The sequence below is a fragment of the Clarias gariepinus genome, chromosome 7 (assembly GCF_024256425.1).
Source record: "Clarias gariepinus isolate MV-2021 ecotype Netherlands chromosome 7, CGAR_prim_01v2, whole genome shotgun sequence".
Lineage (NCBI taxonomy): Eukaryota > Metazoa > Chordata > Actinopteri > Siluriformes > Clariidae > Clarias > Clarias gariepinus.
The window spans coordinates 9539421-9566254 of NC_071106.1; the positions used below are offsets into that span (position 1 = coordinate 9539421).

General features: G+C 38.5%; 1 protein-coding gene across 1 annotated transcript in view; it reads right to left on the reverse strand.

Moving 5' to 3' along the window:
* Positions 1–26834, reverse strand: part of LOC128527858 (carbohydrate sulfotransferase 8-like) — a 106384-nt gene that overhangs the window by 68624 nt on the left and 10926 nt on the right. The window contains exon 2 of the mRNA XM_053500484.1: positions 13581–13774. Within this exon, the coding sequence (XP_053356459.1) occupies positions 13581–13770 (190 nt within the window). The 5' untranslated portion in view covers positions 13771–13774. The remainder of the gene's footprint in view (positions 1–13580; positions 13775–26834) is intronic.

A 26834-nucleotide genomic window follows, 5' to 3' on the forward strand; every position in this document is an offset into this window, starting at 1 on the left:
AAAAAAAAAAAAAAAAAAAAAAAATCATCTCTTTCAGGGAACATGGTGTGTGTTCCAATCTTTCTGAACACCGGAGAGGCTGAAAGTCATTCACTGTCATGATTAATGGAAGAGAATCTGTGAGAGCTAATGAAGCCAAATAAATGAAATGTCACATTGCAGGGATGAGTGTGTATAAATGTGTGTGTGTGTGTGTGTAATAGGGATGTAACCCAGTCAAATGCATAAATCAGACTGAACAGGTAATGTGTTCTAAATAGAAGCAGATACGGGTACATTTTATTTTCCATTAGAAAGTGTGCCAGACATCAGAAACACATGATATTTTATTGTTTTATAGACAACTAATAGTAAAAAATTAATATTGGTGAAATTATTGACAAGGACTCAGTGTTTGATGTTTTTTTTATTCATTCATTCATTCATTGATTTATTTCCTTTACCTGGGGTCTACTCCAAGAGACCTTGGGTAGGAGGCAGGGCGCACCCAGGGTGCCAATACATCGCAGGACACACACACACACACACACACACACACACCATTGGAATACCAATTAATCTACTCTGCATGGAGGAAACCCACCAAGCACAAAGGGAACACGTAAACTTTACACACACAGACGAGAATCAAACTCTCGACCCTGGACGTGCAAGGCAATAGTGCCAACTGTAGGTGATTCAAATGAACTTTTATAACTTTTATAACTGAATAATTATTGGTATTAATGTTAAACAGTGTCTCATCTAGGTGAATTTTTAGATAGGATCATATAACAGCATTTAATAAAAAAATAAGTACTTAATGCTTCTTATCTCCCGATCCATGCTTAGTTTTTTATAAATATGCATACACATTTATATTTTTATCAGATAAAAAGAAACACATTCGCTGAATACAATTTCATGTGCTTTTGTGTCTGTAGTGTCCGTAACTTTTAAAAATTCTAATCTTTCAATGATCTTGTTTGTCGTTCAGGGGAAACCACGCCAATTTAGATTTCAAATAAAAAGACATAAACATAAAGTGTATTGTAAAATGCTCAATTTACAATACAGTAAAACTTTGGCCATACACATCAGACACACTCCAGGTTCAAAAGTGCATTTCATTTGCCATGACAAAACCCATCAGATCTGCAGTCACTGAGGACAACATCTCGCTTTCCAAGCGTCTTTAAGCAGCTCTTTTTCCCTGCTATATTTTCTGGCTATTAAAGCCTATACCCGACTCCAGACCACTTCTTCAAAATCTATAGTAATCTCTCCCGCAGTTATGCTCTAAAAAAACCCAACATAAGCGATAACTTGATGCCGCAAGTATCATTTTAATACAGCAGTTCATTTTACAAACCTAAATTGACTTTATACACTTTATACCTCAAAAAAAAAAAAAAAAAGAAGAAAAGTTTTAAAGAGATGACTGCAAATCCAATCCGTCTTTATGGAGGCACAGATCAACACCTTCACTTATTACTGTATGCAGGATAAGATCTATATTTGGCTCCTTTTTTCTTCCATCGACATAAAGGTGTTCTGTGCAGCTTGTGATGTGCTGATGCGATTCACTCCCTCAAAAAACATGAGCACAGGGTGAAGTAGTGTTGAGCGATTTCCTGGGTTGCTTTGGTTAATTGATGTTTTTTCAAAAGGTTCTAATCATGATTGTGCATGTTCATAAATTACATGAATATTACATGAATATTACAGTTTTAAAATGAAAAAGTCCATGAATGCTGAATACTCGTCTCCTACTGACTGCGGCACCCTCAATCCCATTTTTGGATTAACAACAAAAAAAATAAAAAATGCCAAGAGAAACAGGAAGCATGTTGTTAAGTGCCAAGTCACACAGTGATGGAGACCATACAGTTCCCAAGTCTTTCTAAAAATATCAAAGAATGCAGTGGGAACAAGTTTAAAATAAATAAATAAATAAAATTATTAATCAAAAGGTGTCACCATTTTTTTTTTTATAAAACATGCTTTATTTTTTTTTAAATATGCATACACATTTTTATCAGATGAAAAAAAATGTAAAAAGCTGTAGTGTTTGTAACTCATTTTAAAATTAAAATCCTTTAATGATCTTAACTGTCATTCAGATGAAATTTGGCCAATTTAGATTTTACATGAAAAGACATAAACCTGTAGAAGTGTATTATTCTAAAATGCTAACTTTGTTTCAAAGATATTGAAACATGAATTTGACATGGTTACGGACACTACAGATTTTTTTGCTTAAAAAAAATCCTTGATTTTGCACTAAATGCTTTCATTTAATTTTAGTATCAATACTCATATACTGTAAAAATATAAATAATTATAGCTTATTGTTTTATTATTGTTTAAAGCGAGACAGTATAACGCTAAAAAGTGGCCAATTTTGGGGCACATACTGTATAAAATCATCTCTCCAAAACAACTGAAGTTAGCAACTTGAACTTTTGAGGGAAGCAAGATTAGTCACTACCATGTTGCATAAACTTCAGATGAAGCTTCTTTGGCCACATACATTTTCTGTATTATATGTGTAACATAAACAAATACTGTGTTTTGGCCGTAACCATGTCCATGTCAGGTTGTCAATGTGTTGATCATGTTGGCAATAATTTCCACGAATTTCCATTGCCACTGTAAACATGTCCTCATTAAGTTTTTCCTCCATCTTGTTTCTACTACGTCCTCATCAGGCTTTTGTGAATATGCATGTACAGTAGTGGGATCGTGGTGAATGGTGATTGGGGTAAGGGCTGAGGGTTGGACATATCATTTTTTCCAAGGTTTGGAATTGATATTGGTGTAAAAAAAAAAAAACTCTAATTTACAAGCTTAATGGAGCTTGTTTGAATATAATTGTTTAATAAGCGGTAATTTCGCCAGCTGGAATTAGGTAATTTTTAACAATTGCACATCCGACAAAAAAAAAAGGGAAACTCAACACTCCCACGTTCACGGTTTTAGCAGCATGTTGGGTAAGTAATGCATGTGAGTGACATATGATTTTTATTTTTTTACTTGTCGTTCTAGATTTAACAATCCAAGTGTCTCTATGTTGATTAACCTAAAGCCAATACTGTACTTATACATACAGTATAACCTAGCCATGTTGATTTAACATTACTCTGTGAACCTTAAGTTGACTTCTCAGTTGTAGTGCTGATCTAAAGTCTGTTCTAATAATCCACACAAAAAGGTGTAATTTTTAAATTGCAAAAAAAAAAAAACACTAAAATTGTAGGCGACAATTATTAATAAAGTTTCAGCACAATAGTGAAGGACCATAACTCACACCTCTGGTAAGTTGATTTATGAACGCCGTTTTTGACCATGCTGTTCCGTTAGTGGATATTTTTCCAACCACTAACCACTACATCAAGGTGCCACCTGCTGTAATGCTTTTATTTGCCCCCCAAAAAAAGTTAACCATCGATCGGTTCCGTGATGTATCGTGATTTTTTTTTTGTGCCAATTCGCCTTTAAAATCATTTATATATACAGTAAACACACACAGAGGGGCCAAAAAATGCATACACACTTTGTTATCTATGGCCTTTGTTATCTATGGCCTTTAAAAAAAAAAAAATGCAATTGAACTATTACAGCCATGTGTAGTTTTATGTTTCCTTTTAAGATTATCGTTAAGCGCCATCGTTAATGATATAATTTGACCATCAGACATACAGTGTGTATTTCATGTTGTGTCAGTGTGTATACATTTTTTTAGATCCCTTAGTAGACGTTTGAATTTGAGGTGGTGAAATGTTGCTACCTATAAAATCTCACTACAGATCTAATCACTACCTATAGTAGGCATCGTGATCTTATTGTATCGCCCTGGTGATTCCCATCCCATCCTGGGGGTTAGTTACAGTAGCTACTCACACAGCCATACACATACAGTCTCTGCTTGGAATTACCTCTTTCTCTCTCAATAAACCATACTGAGTACGTTTAACCATACTGAGTTTAATTTATTCCAAGTATATAATAAATACAGTAATACTGATGCCATCCTTCTAATTGGCGCATTCTTCTACATTTCCTTTTTTTTTTTTTTTGGTTGCATTTCCAAGTTTGTGCACATCGATTATTGTCTTTAATGTAAATCAAGAAAATGCAATAAATATTCAGTTAATAGACTTAATTAAATTAAAAAGAGGCCTTTAATTGATCTATTTGGGGTGTCAATTATCTCATATTATCTACACATGCTTTAAGTGGAACATTGTTTTGAAAAAAAAAAGGGAAGTAAGCAAGCAAAAGTAAAAAGTAAAAAAAAAGAAAGTAATTTATCTTATTACAACATAGAGGTTTTGTCGATAATCACGACAATTTATCATACTATGGTGTCTGGGGCTAAACATCCGCATGTATTTAGTTTAGAAAGATTTCAGAGCCACACAAGAACCCATACAGACAATTATCCAACTGCAAATACGGCGTTAAACCTCAAGTTGCACCCGGCTTCATTTGCTTAAGTGTTAGATTAACATAAGTACCATGTCTAATTAGTGAGAATGTGAAGTACGAGTGAGATGTACAGTATTTGTTCAGTTTAATTACAGATAACATGATTGACGATGATAAACATGGCCCAGTTTTCCACTTGTCCCACTAAATCGGGAAGTAGATGAAACTGAATCTGTCTTACATTACCGCCTCTAGAAATTCTGTAGCTCACTTCTGGTTTTGACTCGGAGAACCACTGGGAGAGAGTTAAAGCCATAGGACAGGAAGCATGTAAGTTAGGTGTTCTTGCAGGAACTGTTCCAGAACGGCTGACCCTGGTGTCTCTTGACAAATAACAATATATAAGGATATTGCATGTTCTAAAATTACATTTACATATCACGATCATCACCAAATACTTGCTCAAAATGTACTGTATAGTGGTACTGTATGTCTAAATACGGCACACTCGAGGACATATCAGACCAGAACCTAATGAACAGCATGACCAGAATTGACCAGTGTGTGTGTGTGTGTGTGTGTGTGTTCACATCTCCTTTTGTATGACCAAGTAAGAGTCAAGAGCTTTGACCCGTCTCTAAACTGCTTTTCCCAAATGTACCCCGCGGAGGAAACAGTGGAGATTATCTCTCGCTGTTAGCATTAGAGCATAATAAATGCACACTCACTCCTCTGCCGTCTTCAGATCTGACAGGACATTGACCGAAATGTCTTTTACCAAGCAGCTCCATGAAGATGCCATTGACTGCGTGTGCAAAACACTTTAGCGCTGCACTTTTCATCATTTAATGGAATTTTTCAGGATGTTAATTTTACCTGCTAGAACTTTTTATAGCTGTTTATATAGTAAAAGACTAGATATAACAACTTAAGCGTTATACCCTGCTCAGATGTGTGGTAGATCCAGAGTCCATCCTACTGTATAAACCCTGGTTGGAGCACCTTTGTTGTTAAACACATGGCACCATGTACACGCTTATACACACCTCCAGGAACCACAGCATAGACAGACTATCGACTGAAGTGGTTGATAGACGTGTGGCCTCTATGGATGAGACTTGTTTTGCCTCTGAACACTGCAGACTGAGGAACAGGTTCCTCTGACCGAGTCATCCAGCCAAATTGGATCCTTTGCAAAACTGAACACACTTTCACACTTGTTGTCTGCTTCCCAAACCTTCATTTTTTTAGGTGCAAAATGTTCACTTGCTGCCTAATATATCCACCCACTTCCAGGTGCTGTTGAAACAAAATAATCAGTGTTATTTGCTTTACTTGTCTATAGGCACGATGTTATGGTTGATCCCTGCATGACAAAGAAGAAGTGGATAAAAACTGATATATCAAGCCATCAAGAGTAAAAGAAACTTGAAAAACATAACGAAAGGCAAATCAGAGAGATTGCAGGAGAGAGTACCAGGAGTTAAAAATAAAAACAGTTAAAAGACTGCCAAGAGCTGGCAAGTATGTGAATATGAATAAACTTACAGTGTACCAAATTACCAAGATAGTGTGAAGCAAATACAAGGAAAATCTAGCACACCAGTAGTCACCTTGAGTTTTAGAACAAGCTACCAGAGGCTGATCACTTAAGAAGGCAGAAATCAACTTGTCATCAAGTTTCTTAAGGAATGGCGTCTGGAAAGAACAAATTTAACGCAGAAGTCATATAGGGCAAGAAGTAAATACAGTGGTACGTCACCATACAAATACCCCAACTCAACAATCTTTCACCGTAAGAACTGAAATTTTGAACTGAAATAAACTCTGGCAAAGTTTCACGTAAGCAAAAGTTATCGCCTTGCACCTCCAGGGTCCGGGTTCGATTCCCAGCCAGATTCGATTGTCACCTCTGTGTGCATGGAGTTTGAATGTTCTCCCTGTGCTTGGTGTTTTTTTTCTACGGGTACTCTGGGTTCTGCCCACAGTCCAAAGATGTAAATTAGGCTAATTGGCATTGCCAGATTGCTCGTAGTGTGTGAATGAGTCTGTGAATGTGTGTGTGCCCTGCAGAACCTTGTTGTAAAACCCTTGTACAGTAAGAATCATTATCCAGACAATTTCAAAGCCATAGACAGACAAGAAAGAGCAAGCAGGAGTTCATAAAGGAAGAGAAAGCACTGACCAAATATTCCCCTTGTGCACCATCATTGAGCAATGCACGGAATGGGTGAGGCAACTGTGCATTACCTTAATGGATTTTGAGAAAGTCTTTAACAGAATCCATTGAAACATTCCACGGTGTATACTCCAGGCAGATACAATTCAACAGACAGTCATCCACTTTACATGCAGTAGAAGAAAGTATCCACAGTTTTGGAGTAAATAGTGGAGTCAGACAAGAATGTGTGCAATGTTTTTTAAACCAAAGACAACCGAAGACCAATCGAGAACCAGCAAATGCTCTCTACAGTAGAAGACCTCTACTTTGCCCACCATTTGCCCCTGGTCTCCCATCCTCACAAACACATGCATGAGAAAACATCCTGTCTATAAACCTTTAAGATCACCCAGAAGACAATATGTCCTTAATGCCTCAACAATCACACTTGGGCACCATTATTAGTAATGATGGAGGAGCAAGCGGTGACATCAAGAGCTAATGGAATACCTGTGCAATGTTAAACAACGTATGAAGGTTGCCCCAGTACAGCACCAACACCAAGCTCAAAGCTGGTCACCATCCACGCAATGAAACTTGCACCATCTTCAAACAATAATATATCGTAGTATGTGCAAACCAATGCACCAAAGAATAGACAAATTTGTACAGTAGAGAAACTACCACTTCATAACACAGGAGAGACAGCTCATCAGGACAAGACATCTATATATAAAAGACAAAGGTCAATCTTTCGAATACTGTACAGGAATGTTTATATTATATAATGTTTATAGGACAAGGGGGACCAATGATCAAATCAAAACAACCTACATTTATATAAAGAAGACATTTAATGGCCAGCGTTTACATGGTTTTCTCCTTTCTCAGGCACACTTGCATACAGTATTTACACATACAGCAGGGGGCAGTATGCACCTACTTGGTTCGTGAGCCACCCTTAAACACAAGAGATGACAAGAATGAAGAAGTTGTTCTCTTTCGTGCTCTGCCTAATATGATTGATACTTCAGGGAAATAAATGTCAAGAGCATTTGGCCCTCCTAAGTTATCATCTATGGCTGTGTAGGTCAAAGGATGAGATTGGCATGTGCTATGCGCACACTGAAATTTCGTGCGTATGCCATTGATGACGTCGTGTCTAAACAGTGATCTACTTGCATGATCAGATACGGCTGGCTTCCATATCTGATTCGATCTGTGTCCAAGTACAGTATGTTGTACTGTGTCTGAGACCATCTCTTAAAGGGGACTCGGGTGTGGTTCCCAAGCCTGGAGCCATTGCGTTCTCATGATTAAAACAAACCAGACCATGGGCTTAAATGTTCTTAGATACAATCCCGGGCCCTGATGTGGAAACGCATTAATTGTCGCAGTTCTTTCATCACTCCCAATGTGGTTTCACAGTCATTTATACCTTGACTCAGGTGTCCCTAACAACACACATGGCCAAATCAACAACCCACAGGTCATCATCTTATGACCCAATGACTTAATGATTCCACAGAGATGAGAGAGTGGTGAAAGGTCTACAGAAACCTAAAGTAAGTCCAGGTGTCACTGACTAGAGCCTTTGGGGTAACCATAACTGACAACCTTCACCAGACTCCAATCAACAACTATTTGCCTGCTGAAACCTCATAAGACGATTGATAAAGGTGGATCAGATATGTCATACGATGAAAAATGTCAGGGGTAGCTTGGTGCTTAAGGCATTGGACTATGGTTTGAAAGGTCCCGGGTTCAAATCCCACAACTAGCAAGTTGTCCCTGTGGGGCCCTTGAGCAAGGCCCTTAACCCTTAACTTCTCAGATGTATGGTGAGATAAAAAAGTTGCTCTGGAAAACAGTGTCTGCTAAATGAAAACACAGGAACCTTTGTAGTCCAAGTAGAAGCCAATGGTGATCATTTTACGGGGGGACGTCTGGTCAACATTCACACATACAGGCAATTTGGGGATGGCAATTATCTTAATCTTGGACTGTGGGAGAAAACCCTGCAAACATGCAAACTCCATGCACATGGACACCAAGGCAGGAATCGAACCCCGACCCAGGCGGTGCAAGGGTCATCACTTATACTGTATATTTATAAGTTACCAATAAATAGACAAGAAAAAGGGACTGTGATCCTGAACTGTATTGTAGTAAGTTAGAGTTTGTTAAGTGTTAAGAGCAAAGTTAGACTTTCTTCAGAGGTGTACTACAGTATATGTTGGAAATGTGGAAATTTTGCTTCTACCTATAAGCAGACATGACAAATCCTTCTATTGTGTAGGGTTTAAGGCAGGAGTCTGAAATCCTCTTACTCTCAAACAGCACACAGTTTCTCCACCTTGAGAGCTTTAGCCATCACAAATCTTTCATTTATAAGATAAAAGACTGTCAGAAGCTGGCCGGCCTGATCCTGACCAGCTGGAATGACCAAAGCTCTGGTGACTAATGGCTGAGATAAAAATGTCTAAAATCTAGAAACGACTTGAAGTTAAATCTTATTTACGCGTTTATCTTTTTCCCCCAGAAACCTGTGATGAATTATGTCAATTTATGCTTTTTATGAGGAAGACTTCAGCTGCTGAAAAGCTTTTATACATGGTTCAGATAAAAATAGACACTTGGCCTAAAGTCTAAATGCCGTTACCAATCTTCTCCACACGGCTGTGGTTACTTTCTGGAATCTTAGAAAAAAAAAAGAAAAAAAAACCCTCCAGCGGGTGGACTGGCAATGCTAAATTGCCCCTAGTTGTGAATAAGTGTCTGAGCACTTTATTTAGATGAATAATTGATCTGCTGTTAGTGTTGATGCAATAGCGTCCAGAAGTTCAGAAACACCAGCAGCAATCTTCTCAATATCTCGTAGCAGACCTGAGGAGGTTCACATCACTGAATTTTTATTGAGATCTCAGAAACCAGACAGAACAGATGAAGGGATTGAGCATGAACCCTCAGAAGAGTGAAACAGGCCTGAACAGCCTCAGAGCAAACACTGAGCAGGCTGCATCTCTAAAACTCGGCATGTTTAGTGAAGATGGATTTGTCAGCTTTAGTGAGCGTTTAGTGCTGCTCGTTTATTTTACTTCGGCTCATCTCTGCGCACGATCCTGAATGCACAATAACACAGTTCATCACGACTTGGTAATGTCATAAAACCTAAAAACCCACGATCATCTAAAGGAAGGTGCAAATATTAGTTTCATAACACATGGCCGTGGGGGAAAAGCCTCAGCTACACTCTCGCTTAGTTTTCTCCAAGAAAAGGATTTTTAGAAGAGAAAAGTTGATGATGTCTTTTGGTGTCTTAGCAAAATGGCAAACTGTTTTTTCTTCTATTATTATTATTATTATTATTATTATTATTAAATACACTGGTGAGACTTGTGTGCTGCATGGCTGCTATGATAACTGTTTTCTTGTTAAATACAAGGGATGTTTCAAGTCAAACTGATTGTGCCGAATAACAAAACACAGTTACGAGAGTAAAAACTCCCTTTATTTCTCTATATAATCTCCTGCTACACTAATGCACTTATCCCAGTGTTTCACTAGCACTTGGATACCATCAAGCTAGAACGTTCTCTCAGTACCCCAGCGCCATGATCGACTGCCTGCTTCACATCTGAAATGCTGGCCTCCCAGGAACCGCTTGAAAGACCCAAACATGTGAAACTGTTTAGAGTGAGGACAGGACTGTACGGTGGATGTGGCGATAGCTCCCAGCCAAGTTCCTGTAATGTGCGAGTGATGTTAGTGAATGATGATGCGTGCAAGTCCAACAGACAGATGCGTCTCTTCGGCAAGTTGTCACGTTGATCTGTTACTTTTCAAGGATCATGAGTTTTACTCATTGAATCGTGCAGTCTTCTTTAAAATGTATGCACCATTAAAATGTTTTAATGTTTAAAAAGAGTCTCAACACCAGACTGTGCATATACAGTATATTATATACTTTTTAATACCATCATGTCTCATTATTTGACTCCACACAAAAAAAAGTATCTAGTCGAGATAGGGGGAAAAATATAATATATTATATATTATATATTTATATATCATGTTTCTTTTGTATGGTAAATATATCACCACACTGACTCCAAAATCAATAATAATAATAATAAAAAAAAAAACAATATATATTGCAGTTCCTCTATACTCCTGCTCTAAACTATTCACACATCACAGCATCCTGTGTGGTAGGAGTGAATTATGTTCTAAGTTTGTTTAAAATTGTAATAAAATCTGCAAAAAAGTTTAATATTGAATATTAATATTTATAAAATAAATTTTTAAGTTAACCTAAAACTACTTCTTTTTGATATTGTATAATCCACGTTCAGCCATGAGGTCCTGTTACCGCACAGCTTGTCACGCTCTATTTACCCATGTGTGTGTGTGTGCCCAGTAACAGCTATTACACACTCTCTTCCATACCATCACTAAATGTATGATTTATCAGTTTGGGATCAGTGATTCACTGCAGCACTGTGTCTCCTCACCGTCCTGTCAGTAGAGGAACATTTCACCACGTGACAGCTCGTTATGGCTTCATCTTTTGTCCCTCCAGATGAGACCTGACCCAGACACACACCTCGGTGACAACCAGAAAGACAGGACTCACTCTGGACTCACAGTCTATTCTCCTCAATCGAGTATCACATGATTTTTTTTTTATTTTTTTATCAGACTAGCTTAATACACAACTCTTAGAAATTGGGCTTAAAATGGATCACCGTCCATCAGTTCATCAACATTTCATTGTTTGGAGCTTAGTAATATTTCATCAGAAACCTTTCACAGGTTTAAACCTTAGAAGGTTTGAAAGATGTAGCGAAGCTTATTGGATTAGGCTTTATCTTTTGATGTCCTTTTTTATGGTGTAATCTTGTTTCTTAGCTTGTTATGCAAGACACACAAATTTGCACCATTCCTAAATAAAAAATTTAAGAAAATTAATGAGGTTCGAAGAAATAAAAAACACATATAATAATATTATTATTATTATTGTTATTACTATTTTTAATAATAATAATAATAATAATAATAATAACAACAACAACAACAACAATAATAATAATAATAATAATTATTATTATTATTATTATTATTATTATTATTAATGGTAACAAAACCATCCCATACACCTGCACACACACACACATGCACACACACACACACACACACATACACTCTGCATGAGTAAACAGCCACAATGTCTTCTGGATAATTAAACAAATGCACAAACAGAATTAGAGCATCCCATTATTTTCCCCAGGCTTTGTTGTGTGAAGGCGTGTCAGGGATTACGGGAGTCGGCTTTTCTCCCCGCTGTGCTGACAAAATGGGATTTGCCTGCGTTGCGTCTTCTTTCACTTCGTCTCACTCGGGTTCTCGTCTGTCTACCTTAGAGAGAAGACGGCACGCTGTCTGCTGTCAGGTTCTAAAAAAAATCTGCTTACAACATACTTTGACATCTCAGGTTCATATTTATACCAATATATTTCACCCAAATCATATGGAAATTTTTGTTTACTTTTTTGCTCTTGCTTTCTGCCAGGGCCATGTTGCGTAACGAGCCAGCGGTGAAAACATTCAGATGTCTAAAATCTTGTTAGCGAAGTGTGAGTAGTGTGATCTGCTCACATAGTGAATGTCAGGGTTTGATCAAGCCGTCAGAGAGCTGAAAGCTGGAGCTGATGAAAGTCTAATCAATTCAGTTGAGGATTAAAACGTGTGATGATCTTAGAGGCTGAAGATAGATGCAAAAAGAAATATTTCAGTCTGGAAAACTCTGTCCTTTGTACAATATACAGCATCGTGCAAAAGTCTTGACTCCCCATTATTTCCTTTTATTTTTTCCCCCCAAAGAGACAGACCTTCCTCTGTTTTTAATGTAGTCTTGAGGAACAGGACTCCATGCTTTCTAAAGGACATTTTGTCTCTTATTTTTGCCAAGTTTTTAACTCAGATTTTCAGTCCTGCTCAGTTTTGTTTATTAAGTTACACAGTGACCTAAGAATCACTCACTCACACTCGCCTTTGCCTGTATACAGTGTCTCGGGGGGCCTGGAGCCTATCCCAGGAGACTTACAGTAGGTCATCAGGCGGGGTACACTCTGGACAGGATGTCAATCCATCACAGGACACACACACACAACAGATAATTTGGACAGCATGACCCACCAAGCACAGGGAGAACATGCAAACTCCATGGACACAAACCCGAGGCTGGAATTGAACTCGGAACCTGGAGATACAAGGCCACAGTGCTAACCGTTAAGCCATCGTGCCGCCACCTAAGAATCATTCAACCATAAGAAAAGAATCTTACTTAAGGCATAAACCAGTGAGAAACAGGTGTAGTTGATGAGAGATGATCAGGCAGGTGATTAGTATACTGATGAGACGAGAGGGGAAATGAGGATGCTGCTGTGGTTGTTACAGTACACTTTGAAGTCTGTCATAGTAAAACATTTGCTGCAAAGGTTGGGCAAACATCTTATTAAACCATAAGGATTAAGAATAGGATGTTGCTTAAGAAAACTGATAAGTTCAACTGGTATCCCATCACTATAGAGAACCATGTGACTGGATTTCCCATCATTCCTCAGTGGAGACGCAGCACAGTCCCGTTACCCGATCAATCAGTATCACATCTTCACTTCCAGTTGTTTTACAAACCGGAGCGACTCACAACTGACCCAGAATCCGGCTTAATCTCGAAGTTGTTAACATCAGAACCGACAGTGAAACAAATGAGTTTCACCAGACAATCTGGATCAGGAGGGTTTTTAAAGAGAAAACGTTCACAGCAGGGAGCCGCGCCTTAAGCAGCTTATCCACACCACCGCTTTACAACAGACACTCTGTGTAATCACTATTTTACTCAGTGTCTACATCAGATCAACCATTGGTTCTGTGTGTGTGTGTGTGTGTCTCTGTCTCGAGTGTCAGGTTAAAAGCATGTGATTAGTGTTAGAAGGCAGTGACTGACCTGGTCCCTGCTGCTGCACCATGTCTGACAGGTCCTGTAGGTGGATGAAGAGTATTAAACCTCCAGCCCCGAACAAAAGAACAAACCAGAAGGAGCAAGAGAGCTTGAGACGTGACCCCCGCATGGAGCTCCGCCTCAACCTTCGTCTTCCTTTTACAGCCTGCAGCACCTTACAGTATGGCCACAGCATCTCACTGTACACACACACACACACACACACACAAAAAAGAGAGAACACATTGAACATTGGTGGTCAATTAAGTTATTATTATTATTATTATTATTATTATCATTAGTGGCGCTTTTATTATCTCACATGTTTTTTATTTCTTCTTCCGGACAGATTTTGGCGTGTAACTAGTCCCATACAATACCGTTTGTCATAGACCCATTAAATCGGTATCAAATCGTGTGGCTTATTCAGAAATGTGGTGCTATGACTTTTCTAAAGAATGTGCGCCCCAAAAAAAATCCCTTAAACTTAAGATTGAGACCAATTTTGATGGATTTTAGTACAGAGCAAGAATTTTGTAGAAATATGAAATTTTACACACTTGAAGAAACTGGCAAGCCGTGTCAGAACACACTCCGCAAGGAGGTATAAGGTGTACACCTGCGGCGCAAGGGCTGCCCAAATTTGCTCCATTGATATATTATATGGTAAAGTTACTCCGCATTGAAACAGGAAGTGCTCACATGTTGCTATGGTACCTTCCATTGGAACTTTGAAACTAAAGCAAACTGTGGATCTCACCGTCATAGAGACATGGGGACGGGCTCATTCGAGGCCCGAGTTCTGCCACGGCTAGCGCCACTTACAGTTACTTCAGAAAATAGTTATTACTATTAGAATAAAAAACTGTGAACTCAATAGTGATACAGTTAGGCAAATAACCAAACCTTAATGTCAAAATTGTTTTTTTAAGATCATTATGAATTTTGCAAAATGCTATAAATCCACCTCAGTTCTTTCTCAATAGATAAACCTGCCTGCAGTTGTGTTTGTCTCAAAGAAATATGCAATATTGCATCAATAATAGTATTGTTTTAGTATAGTATTCTCCATTTACATGAATAATATGTGCATGGGTTTAGACGCAGCAAAAACCCATTTATATGCCGACGACACAATACTCTATCCGACTGCATCATCATTGCACGTAGCAATGGATTCCTTACAGCATGCTTTCAGCTCTTTACAGGTGATCCTTCTCAAATTAAAAAAGGTGTTAAATGCCAAAAAAACTAAATCTATGATTTTTACTCACTCATGCTCTTCCTTTATGTTTATACTCTTTTAACATTCGATGGCACACAGCTAGAAAGGGTAATTTCTTACAAATATCTTGGAATCTGGCTTGATGACAAGTTGTCATTTGGAGTCCATATGGAAAGTATATTGAGAAAGCTTCGTCCTAAATTAGGTTTTTATTACTGTTTAAAAAAATGCTTTCCCTTCAGTGCCAGAAGGTGATTAGTACTAAGCACTTTCCTATCAGTATTAGATTATAATAAATATGCATGCATCTTCATTCCATCTAAAAAAGCTGGACGTTGTCTATCATTCTGCTTTAATTTGTAACTGGTGCTGCAGCAAGAACACATCACTGTAATCTTTATGACATGGTGCAATGGACATTAAATTCTGTCCAGTGGTCGATTTAAGACGTGCCCATGATACACGTACAGTACAGTACACTGTCAAAACGTACAGTTTGTAATCTGGCACAAAACTCCTCTCTTTTATTGATGTTAATTGTGAAAGATTATGAAAACCAAAAAACTATATTTAATGCCTAATTGAGCATCAACCAACCACATTTATACTGTACGTCCGTATATAACAGAGTTCAGAAATCCTGATTGGAGGACAGGGTGTAGCAGACATAACCATTAATATGACTTTTTTAAACACGGAAATACATAATGCCTCCCAAATGCAGGAAAAGTGCTAGTGATAGTTAGAAAGTCCAAAAAAAGGACTTTTCATTTTTTGAAAATGTTTTATAAAAAAGACGCCCATGCGTGCATGTGTGCAATAATGAGTAGAAGTCCAAAATCTCTTCAGTTGGTTTTTAACACAAATGTTACAACATTTTATTAGAGTGGCACCTGAAAATGGGTGGGATATATTAGGCAGCAAGTGAACATTTTGTCCAAGAAGTTGATGCGTTGGAAGCGGAAAAATGGGCAAGCATTGGCCAAACTGTGCCAACTCCAAAACTGCAGGATCTTGTTGTTCCCGGATGTTCCCGGTCTGCAGTGGTCAGGACATACCAAAAGTGATCCATGCAAGGAAAACCATTAAACCAGTGACAGGGTGATGGGTGAACAAGGCACACTGATATACACGAGGAGTAAAGTCTGGTCTGTGTAGTCCGATCCAAGTGCTCGAATTGCTGAAAAGGTTAATGCTGGTTCTGATAGAAAGGTGTCAGAACACAAACATTAAAGTGCACTATCTAGAGAACTTGTTAATGGAGTTTCCTAAAAACATCACAAAGTTAACCAGGAGAGAGAACATTCAGGGTCAGGCTTGTTCTACAATTTACCAACGCTCTCTGTACTGGCTTCATGAGAAATGGATTAGTTAGTTTAAGACCAGGATGTGTGTAATCAAGTTAAATCACTGAAACTTCTAGAGGAACATCTGCCTATTTGCTCCCATTCCACCCAGACTCCTAACCCTTGGATTGGGATTAAGCAAAGACCTGTGATGTAGCACGCTATTGGAAAAGCAACAAGACAAACAAGGTTTTCAGGAGTCCATGAATACGAGCCGTTGAGAAGGCCGAACTGTCCATCAGCCAGTGTTTCAAAGAGACACTCCGAATTGGATGCTGAGGTCCCACCTATACTAATTTAGATCTTGTCAATTCAGGGATGCTGTAATTGCCCGACCAGGCGTGTGTGCACAAGTATTGATGTGTGTGTGTGGGGGGGGGGAATTGATGCGTAAGCCTGTTCCTCACCATGTGGACGAGCAATTGATTGTTTAATCGAGGCAGACTTTGTTGAGTTGTCTGTAGAATCGATTATGGGGTGAGTCTTCGGCTACCGAATTAATCCGTTTCAATAGTGCAGCGACACGCACGACAATCTGTCCCATGGGGGCATCAGAATGTGAAAATCGAATTACATTTAGGAAAGAACTTGAAATAATTGAAAAGCTGTAAAACAATTCTCTTAAACTGACTGCGTTACTAACAGCAACGTTTTAAGGGGACTCTACAGTACACTTCACATTTCTACTTGGACATTAACCCTATAGCAACGGAGTGGAAAAGAAGTTCATAAAAATGAAGAAATTCGTTTCTCACTTTGGTTTCCACTCATCAGCCCAACTCGGGTTCCAGCTTGTTCCCCCTTTTTAAGAAAAAAAAACTTCCATGGGTATTGTTGTTGTTGGTCTTTCGGCTGCTCCCGGGAACAGTGGAACATCTGGTCCACACATACAGGTACAAGCCGGAGTATTTAGCAATCTGAATATAACTCTTATGGGAGAACCCTGCTGTTACACTGATTACAAGGGGGTTCAAGTCAACCTGGGATTTGTAATGAGCGTTCTTGTGATGAGCGGAAAACCAATTGACATGTACAGAACACTTCGAGCACAGTACAATGATGAGACCTTGACTGGTGCAAATGTTTTAAAGAATATGTCTGTGAATGACCATCCAGGCATCCAAGGGTGGAACCCTTGATGTTAAAAATTAACGGATAACTTGCTGTCAATTGCAAAGGAGACGCACATGTCTGTGAACTACCGTATACAGACCATCATTTAAACATCACAGCAGCTCGGCTGGGAGTTACAGTATTGCCACGTCCCCCATACAGCCCTGACCACGCTCCAAGCCATTTCCACATGTTTGGGCCGTTAAAGGAGTTCCCTGTTTCAAGCAGGCAGTCCGATCATGTCTTTGGGCAGCTGAGATGGTGTCCTAGCACAAGTGGAACTCATTAGTGTAGCGAAGAAATAAAGCGAGTTTTTACACTCAGAACTGTGTTCTGTTATTCCCGGTTTGAGTTGAACGGCCTTTGTACAAGTGAAATGATGTAATGATTACTGATTTTAATCCGATAAATGTAACTCGTCCCTGTTGGCACAGGCACTTCTGACCCTTGCCATGATCTAAAACTGTGTTTAAGTGTTTGTGTTGAATCGTTAGAAATGCAGAAGGTTGAAGAATTTCACACCACACGTCATTACATAACATTACACGTTACTCAACTGTGTGACCGTGGGAAGGGCAACACTCGAGATGCCGCAAAACATTGAGGTTGTAACACTTCCTCTTGTAGTGGAACTGAAATCAACATAAATTACATGGTATTAATCTGCACAAAGATGGGGGAAGAAGGAATCAGTATAGTTTGCAAAATAGGAAAAAATTAATATCATGGTCAGTTCGTTCGAAACTGAGAAGTAAGCACATAAAAAAAAAATCACATTTTTAGTTTACTAATAAAAAAAAATGATAGCACGTTGTCAGTAGCCAAGTTTATGGCCCTGAGTTTATTTCTCTCGGTTTATATCTCTTGTCCCCCGAGACCAGCTCTATTTCTCCCTTCTGATTTTACATGGATTCCACATTAATTTGGTGATTTCCTTTCTCAGTGTGCAGTGATAAAAGCGTAGATAAGATTTACCAGTCAAAGCGGCAGACAGTGCTTCTCAAAAGTATTGATACCCCTCAATATGCCCACATTTTGTCACGTTACAACTACGCACGTAAATGTGTTCTATTGGGGGATTTTTTTAACAAACCATGTGGAACTGCAAACAAGGCTTTTTAATGGCTTTGTTTTAACAATGTTTTTTTCTTGCAACTCTACCATAAAGACCAGGGCTTTAAAGAATTCTCTTAGAGAGCTCTTATTTTAGCTTAAAAAGTCCTAGCTGGGATTCCTAGACAAAAAGTTATTTAGGAAACTTCTCAGAGCAAGTCTAAAAAGTACAAAACCCTTTATCTTAGTGAGGACGTGTGGTTGACCCCATTGCTAGGGATGATGCAGCAAGTCAAGGACTGTGATTGGTTAATAAAAACCAATAATAATCTCTGACCTCTGTAAAGGTCTTGAAATGCGCTCTTTGTGAAAAATACACCATATGATAATAGAACAGACACTCATTCTCACTCATCATCATTACCGCTTTATCCTGTATTCAGGATCGCGGGGGACCTGGAGCCTATCCCAGAAGACTTAGGGCACGAGGCGGGGTGCACCCTGGACAGGTCACCAATACATCGCAGGGCACACACACTTACACACACTTACATACTCCAGGCATTTTAGGACCATCAATTAACCTAACCTACATGTCTTTGGACTGTGGGAGGAAACCGGAGTACTCGGAGGAAACCCACCAAGGGTTCAGGCTTAACTTTTTGGATGGTATGTAGCCAACAATCCAAGAGAGATGGAAGGAAGTAAAACAACAAGAAAACCAAATTGGTCAGAAGAGCAGTGTTTACTTTTAGCTTTACTTTTAGTGTTTGGAGAATATTAATTCTTTCCTCCATTTTGTCCTCGGCTATAAAAACTCTTAGACCTCTTAAAAGACCTCCTCTCGACTTTTAACAATTTTTACCTTAGGAGCTATTTTTAGGGCTAAAATGTTTCGTGAATCATTTTTATCTTAACTAAGATTTAGTTCTAAATTTAAGGGGAAATTCTAAGAAAATGTCATAATTCTAAGAAAATGACATAATTCTAAGAATTTTCTTAGAATTTCATCACTAGGAGCAACTTTTAGGCTTAAGAAGCCTTGTGGAGACAGGCCCAGATTTCTGGAGCGCACGAGTGGACAGATTCTCTCACCTGAGCTGTGGATCTCTGCAGCTCCTCCAGAGTTACTGTGGGCCTTTCTGCTCCTTCTCTGATTAATGCTTTCTTTGCCTGGCCTGTCAGTTTAGGTGGACGGTCATGGCTTGGTAGGCTTGATCGGACAGGTTCCTTGAGCTTTATGATGCTGCTTGTTCACTAATGTTCTCTAACAAACCTGTGAGAGCTGTATTTATACTGAGATTAAATTACACACAGGTGAACTCTAAAAGACTTATTAGGTGACTTCTGAAGGCAACTGGTTCCACTGGATTTCAGTTAGGGGTTGAGTGAAGAGTAAAGAGGGCTGAATACATGCATGGTACAATTTCCAGATTTTTATTTGTAAAAAATGTTTTAGCCTTTTGTCATTTTCCTTCCACTTCACAATTATGTACCCATTTATATTGGTTTATCCCAATAAAATAGAATTACGTTTGTAGTTGTAACATGACAAAATGTGGAAAAGTTTAAGGGGTATGAATACCTTTGCAAGGCACTGTTTAGTGTATGTTAAACTGTTCTGCGTCATGAAGGGAACGGCCGTGGCGCAAACAAAATAGTTAACTAACCAGAATATAAACAGAGGAAAAGACTTAACAGGAATAAATACAGCAACAAAACAGTGAAAACACACCAGTCCATTACTTCAAACATGTGCAAGATGAAAAGTTCTCATATATCAAACACACAATGCATAAAATCATACCAAGTTCCTGAGCACGCAGCACCCTGAAATGTACTGTACACTGACACAGAGCCTTCCGCAGCAACACTTCCTTAAATATCTCTCAAATTTTTTCTCTTAATTTTTTTGGAAAAACGCCAGAAGCACCAAAAGATCTTAAAAATCCCAAATCTGCTCTTATCCAGGTGAGCTGAACGCTGAATTCCTGTTTGATCTTACATTGAAGGTGCTTATGATTAGTATAAGCTTTGCATGTAATTAACATACTGTAGGTAATGTCCTATAAAATCTACATAAGGGCAGGTGCATGTCGTGCTGTTTGCAAATCAGAGAGAGAGAGAGAGAGAAAGACTATTGAAGGAAACAGGACAAAGAAAAACTACAGCAGGAGTGAAATGTAAGTACTTTGCATGCAAGATAAACAGTCGGCCAAAACACAGTCTTGGTGCTGATTTATTATTTTTTAATGTTATACATATAATATAAAAAAAATGTGTTTCATAACGAAACATAAAAGTGACCAATCTTGCTTCCCTAAAAATTTCAAGTTGCTAACTTTTTGCCCCCCAAGGCCATTTTTCAGCGTTATACTGTCTCTCTTTAAAAATTGATTCTTAAATTGTGTAAGCTTCTAAAGCATACGACCTGTAAAAAAGTGTTGCTTAGATGAATGCATTCTGTGCAAATTTATGGATTTTTCCCCACAAAACTCTGTAGTGTCCGTAACCATGTCAAATTCATATTGCAATATCTTAACAATTTTGTATTTTACAATAAATCACTTCTTCAGGTTTATGTCTTTTTATGTGAAATCTAAATAAGGTTTCATATGAAGAACTAATAAGATTTTGTTGAGAGATTTTTAAAATGTTACGGACACTACGGACATAAAAGGAGGTTTAATGGTTTTAAGCAAATGTGTTTCTTTTTATCTAATAAAAATCTAAATGTTTATGCATATTAACAAAAAAACAAAGCATGGATCGGGAGAGAAGAAGCATTAAGTATTATGAAAAATGCTGTTATACAGTATAATTCAATCTGGAAATTCACTTTTTAGCATAAACACAATCATTTACTAGCCTGTTAGCTCAATGGGGTTGGCAACAGGTTAACTATAAAATAAAATAAATCACATGTAACAAAACAATTACCACAAAGAGGCTGTAAAACTGGGTGAAACTACCCCTGATACACCGTGTGCTGTGACCCGGGAAACACTGCTGCTGGTGTCATAATGCGATTCACCGCAAGTTTTGGTGTATTTACTACGTTTCCAATCTTTCCGCACAAAAGCTCGCGGACCCTGTGGAATCTCGCGGAACATCGGCCAGTCGCTCGCAGTGAGTTTGGGGTTTAATAAATAAACACCTTATGATAGTGGATGGTGACAAAATTAAATGTTGACAAAAATCAAGACAGATGTTTTATTAGTTTTTATTTAGTAACATTTTAGTCTCGTCTCTATTTCCGTCAACGTTTATTTTTGTTGACGAAATTAACACTATTGTGGATGGAGTGAGCCCTGTTCTGTTGTGCTTTTTTTTTTTGTTTTTTCCACATACATGGTTTACTATGGTGTTGATTGGCTCTGTTGAGTGATGCCTATAGCCACACCCACTTTGAGATAAAGATTACTGATTTATTCATTATTCTCATTTATCAGAAAAGCATCAAAATCAGCAAGAACTGTCACTCGGTCCACCATTAAGTGATGCCTGGTCTGGAGCGTGAACACTGGTGTTCGTAAGCCGAATGAATGCAAGCATCCGAGGGTTTCATAGTGATCATTGAGATCAATTGCCCAATAGTATCTCTTTAACCCATGAGTTAAACAATTCAATCGTTATAATTCCACATATAATAATCAAAAATATAATATATAAAGCATGCTTCTCCATTTTTAAAACAATGATGCTGTGGATCAGATAAACAGTTTGCAGACATTAAAATGATAAAATTTTCTCTTACCTAAGAGAAGAACAAAAATAAGAAAACATTGGTGAATCCCGGAAATGAATGGGTACAAACAAAATAAGAGTAACATCATGGATACGATCAAAAAAAAGAGAAATGTTGTCTGTATTTTGCTCCTTGCATGAGGTCTATTGTGTTGTACTGTCTGATTAAAGTGCTGTACAGCTGAGCTAAATTGAAATTTAAAAGACACATTGTTAAAAAGGAGCTTGATACAGAATGCAAGTGCAGTAAAAGCTTTACTGAGTGTTTTAAAAGGCAACCAGTCCAAAGGATAATTCAAAGATTTAGTGAGGAAACAGACAGGAGGTCAGGTGAGGCAGAAACAGAAGAATATCAGTGATAGGAATGGCACAGCGGACATACTGTAATTGCAGGTAAGAGAAGTGGTTTACTTGCATCGAAGAAAACATGATCATACAGTAAATAGACGCAAGCCACTAAAACAGACAGGGGTCGGTCGATCTACAAACACCGTTAACTAGGGCAAATTCAAAATCCCAAATCAAAAAATCCGGGAAGAGCCGGAGTGTGCATGCTGGGAGTTGCAGTTCTTTTCCACTATACTTGTGACATGTTTCTCCTTTATTACCACTGCCGGTGGCCTGACAATCAGAGGTCAGATAATAATAAAAAATTAATGCACAAAACATCGGTACCATAAAACAAAACATAGTAAAGAACAATAAATTAAATGAAACAGTATATCCTTTAATTAAAGTGACTAATTACGGGCATGAAAATAACCAGGGACTACCAAAGTGTCCCGATTCCATATTACATTTCATTTTACAGTGGAACCTCGGATTTTGAGTAACACAGTTTACGAGTGTTCCGCAAGACGAGCAATGATTTTTAATAATTTTCAACTTGAAAAAGGAGCATTGGTTTACGAGCATCAAGTTTACGAGCATCAAGTATCATATATCACGCATGCGCTTCTTGTTCAAGCGTCACGTGATTACAACTGAGCCAACGTTTTTTTCTCTTTCTTGTGCTGCGGAATAGGTAATCGTCTCCCCTGCTGGGTCTTAGTGCTTGTCTCTTACTGGTATAATCAACATCTGTGCACACGTGTACTGTTTGCTATAACACTGTGATCACGTGTGTGTAAAACATTTGTTTTGTGTTTGTAAGCGTGTTTACAGTGCACGTGTATGTGCGCGCGTATAAAGCAAATGAAGTCTCGATAGAGGGTAAAGATCGTGAAAAAAATCGGGACAGAGCTGTCTCTGTGTAAGGCAGAGAGTGTGTATGTGTGTGTGTGCGTGTGTGTTTGTGTGGGAAGCCGAGAGGAGGAGGGGGTGGTAGGGGGGCTGTAAAGGCAAAAGTGTGTGTGTGTGTGTGTGTGTCTCTCTCTCTCTCTCTCTTGCCTTTACAGCCCCCCAAGTGGCCTAACCTACCTGTCTTTGGACTCCGGAGTACCCGGAGGAAACCCTCCAAGCACAGGGAGAACATGCACACAGAGCCGGGAATCGAACCCAGACCCTGGAGGTGCAAGGCGACAGTGCTGTGATACTTTTTGTTAAATAAAATTAAAATTAATCTATGTTTTCATTTCAAGTTGGTAAAATTAAAATGTGCAGTCCTTACTATGCCATATGGACAGCTACTGAGAAGATCAGGTTACCTTAATGTTTTAATTGTGAACATGGGACAGTAAGCAGTATTTTATCAGTAGTTCGAAGACTCCTGTCTGAAAAGTTAGAATTAAATCATACTGTATCACTGATCACAGTGTACCAATGTAACGTCCAAGCCTCTCAAATATTCTACTGACTTTCTATTTATTTATATTTAAGACATATTTGTAAATCCAGTAACCCATTGCAATGCTTTTCCAACCTTCTAAAGCAAATCTGATTAAATCTAATACATCTGGACTACAATTACATACATCTAAAGATTTTTTGTTACGTTTTTCTACACTATATTGCCAAAAGTATTCGCTTGCCTGCCTTCACATGCATATGAACTTGAGTAAGATAACATTCTTAATCCATAGGGGTTTAATATGATGTTGGCCCCGCCCCCTTCACAGCTATAACAGCTCAAACTCTTCTGTTGAAGAGGTTGAGGTCAGGAGTCTTGCCTTATCCATTTCCCTATGGACCTGGTGCAGTCATGTTGGACATGGAAGGGGTTGTGCCCAAATCCTGAAAAACAACCCCACACCAGTTCCAACATGACTGCGCACCAGTGCACAAAGCGCGGTCCATAAAAGACACGGATGAGGGAGTTTGTTGTGGAAGAACTTGATTGGCCTGCACAGAGTCCTGATCTCAACCTGATAGAACACATGTGGGATGAATAAGAGCGCGAGACAGGCCTTATCGTCCAACATCATCAGTGTCTGACCTCACAAATATGCTTCTGGAAGAGTGGTCAAAAATTCCCATAAACACACTCCTAGACCTTGTGATAAGCCTTCACAGAAGAGTTGAAGCTCTTATAGCTGCAAAGGGTCATATTGGGGCCAACATCATATTTAACCCCATGGATTAAGAATTGGAAAAAAACTCTGAAAGCAAGCGAGCAAATATAGTGTATGTTTTTACAACATTTTTATAAAGAACATTTATTTGTTTAATTGTAAATATTGCACAAAAACGCACTTTTACCTTTAGCAAACATGTGAACTGTTTTTTGATTTTAAAAAAAGTATGGTGAGTTTGTTTTTTATAGTCAAAAATAAAATAGACTATTTTTTTTCCTGGTGACACCATTAAAGTTTAAAATAGAGTCACTGGCCAGACTGGAAAAGAACAAAAAAGGAGGCAGAAAATCAGAAAAGAGAAGAGTCTCTAGAAGAACTTACAGTCCTCGGTTTTAAAGAAAATGGTCCACTATAAAACCAAGCTGCTCTACTGATTTGCTGGACTTGATTTTAAATTACTATTAAAATGTTAATTGCAAAGTAATTGTAAAAATTATCCATTGACACAAAGCAGCTTGACAGGAATCAGGGAGAAAGTTTATTCTTCATTCATTTTAAATAGGCGTGTCAGAATGAAAAAAAAAACTTTCATTCTTTGAAATAAACCTTTAAAGGAACTTAACTCAAAGAAACCCATTCTGTTCTATGTGACACTGGATCATACTGTATATCAGAATACAGGTGTAAAAGAGAAAAGGTTAAGAGTACTTACAGTAAGTGTGTCGGAAGAACTTTCAGTGTGCTCAGATTAAGGGATCAGGTCAGATATGGGATGAACACAGGAAAGTCTTTATAATTACAGCAAACATCATTTTTATTATTATGCTTATTATGTAATAATATTTTTTACTGTAACATTTTGGAATAGTGGTTAGCATTGTTGCTTTGAATCTCTAGGGTCGAGGGTTCAATTCCAACAGTCCAAGGACATGCAGATTAGTCTAACTGGCGTTCACAAATTGCCTGTAGTGTGTGTGTATGTGTGTGTGTGCCCTGCAATAGATTAATACCAGGTCCAGGGTGTACCCCGCCTCATGGCCTAAGTCTACTGGAATAGGCTCCAGGCCCCCTGTGACCCCGTACAAAGTGCAATAAACAATGAGTGAGTGAGAGAATTCACTTTTTTGCACTACGTACTGGTCAGCATTGCTCTGTCCTCCTTTTATAGTAATTCTACTGCCTTAGTAATAATTGTACCATCTTGTGGTGTTTATGTCCACCTTACGTATGTCTTTTGCCGTTATTTAATTTTATTCTGGTAGTCTGATGTAACCCTGTGTTGTTTTATGGAGCACCATGTTCCTGGAGAAACGTCATTTTTTTATGTGTTGTACCAGCTGGTAGCGATAAAACGCCACTTGCGTGACTTGACTTGAATAGGGGGCAAATCTACAGCATCAAGGTTGAGATCAGGCACTGAATACTGTAAGTCACAAGCGATTTGAAGCAATGGATTACTACAGTAAATGAAGATCGAATTGAATGAACTCAGATGGTCTGTTTGGATTCAGCTTGCGTTCTCTGAACTCTGAGAAATTCAGCTCTGACTATGAAAACATTCCAGCTTGTGCAACCTGAAGCCAACGAACGTCACGTCGAGTAACTCAGGATTATGCTCTCGAAGAAGATTAATTTTGAAACCTGAAAGACAGGCGTGTTATTTTCCTTTAGACAAGGCTTAACTGGACAGCGCCAATGTTTGATTGCTTTGTTTATTGAAGGGAACGATAGGTGACACCAGCATTATTGCTCAAATGACCTGATATTTGGAGATCACAACAGAGTGAGAGGCTCAATATCCCTGAAAACAGGCGCCTATGAAGCTGGTTCTGGTTCTAACCTCTCAGACTCTCGGTGCCGCTATCAGACTTCTATCCCAAATCTACCAAAATGAGGTCGGGATATGATTAAACACAACTCTCGGGACAGCTACAAACATGGTAGGGGCAATTTGAAAGAAGAGCAGGTTGAATTTGAATTGAGGAAGCAGACAAAATGTGTCTCTGATCACATCTCATCACAGTTAAATCATGACAAGACAATGAGGGACAAAGAAATAGGATGAATTACAGATTCCAGGTGCATCGCTAGATAATTCACATAACGACCTGGAACTATTTCTGTGGAGGAATTTAGTAGTTATTGTAATCATTTAATCTGACATGGAGAACACGTTATCACACGTTACTCGTAAAATGACCGGAGAAAGCACACAGTGTAAAATAGGCTTGAGATGATGTAGGATTTATTCTCAAATTTAAGGGAAGATTGAACTGAGTATTTTCTGTCCTTTGGATTTATATCTATAGATCTCAAGATTTAG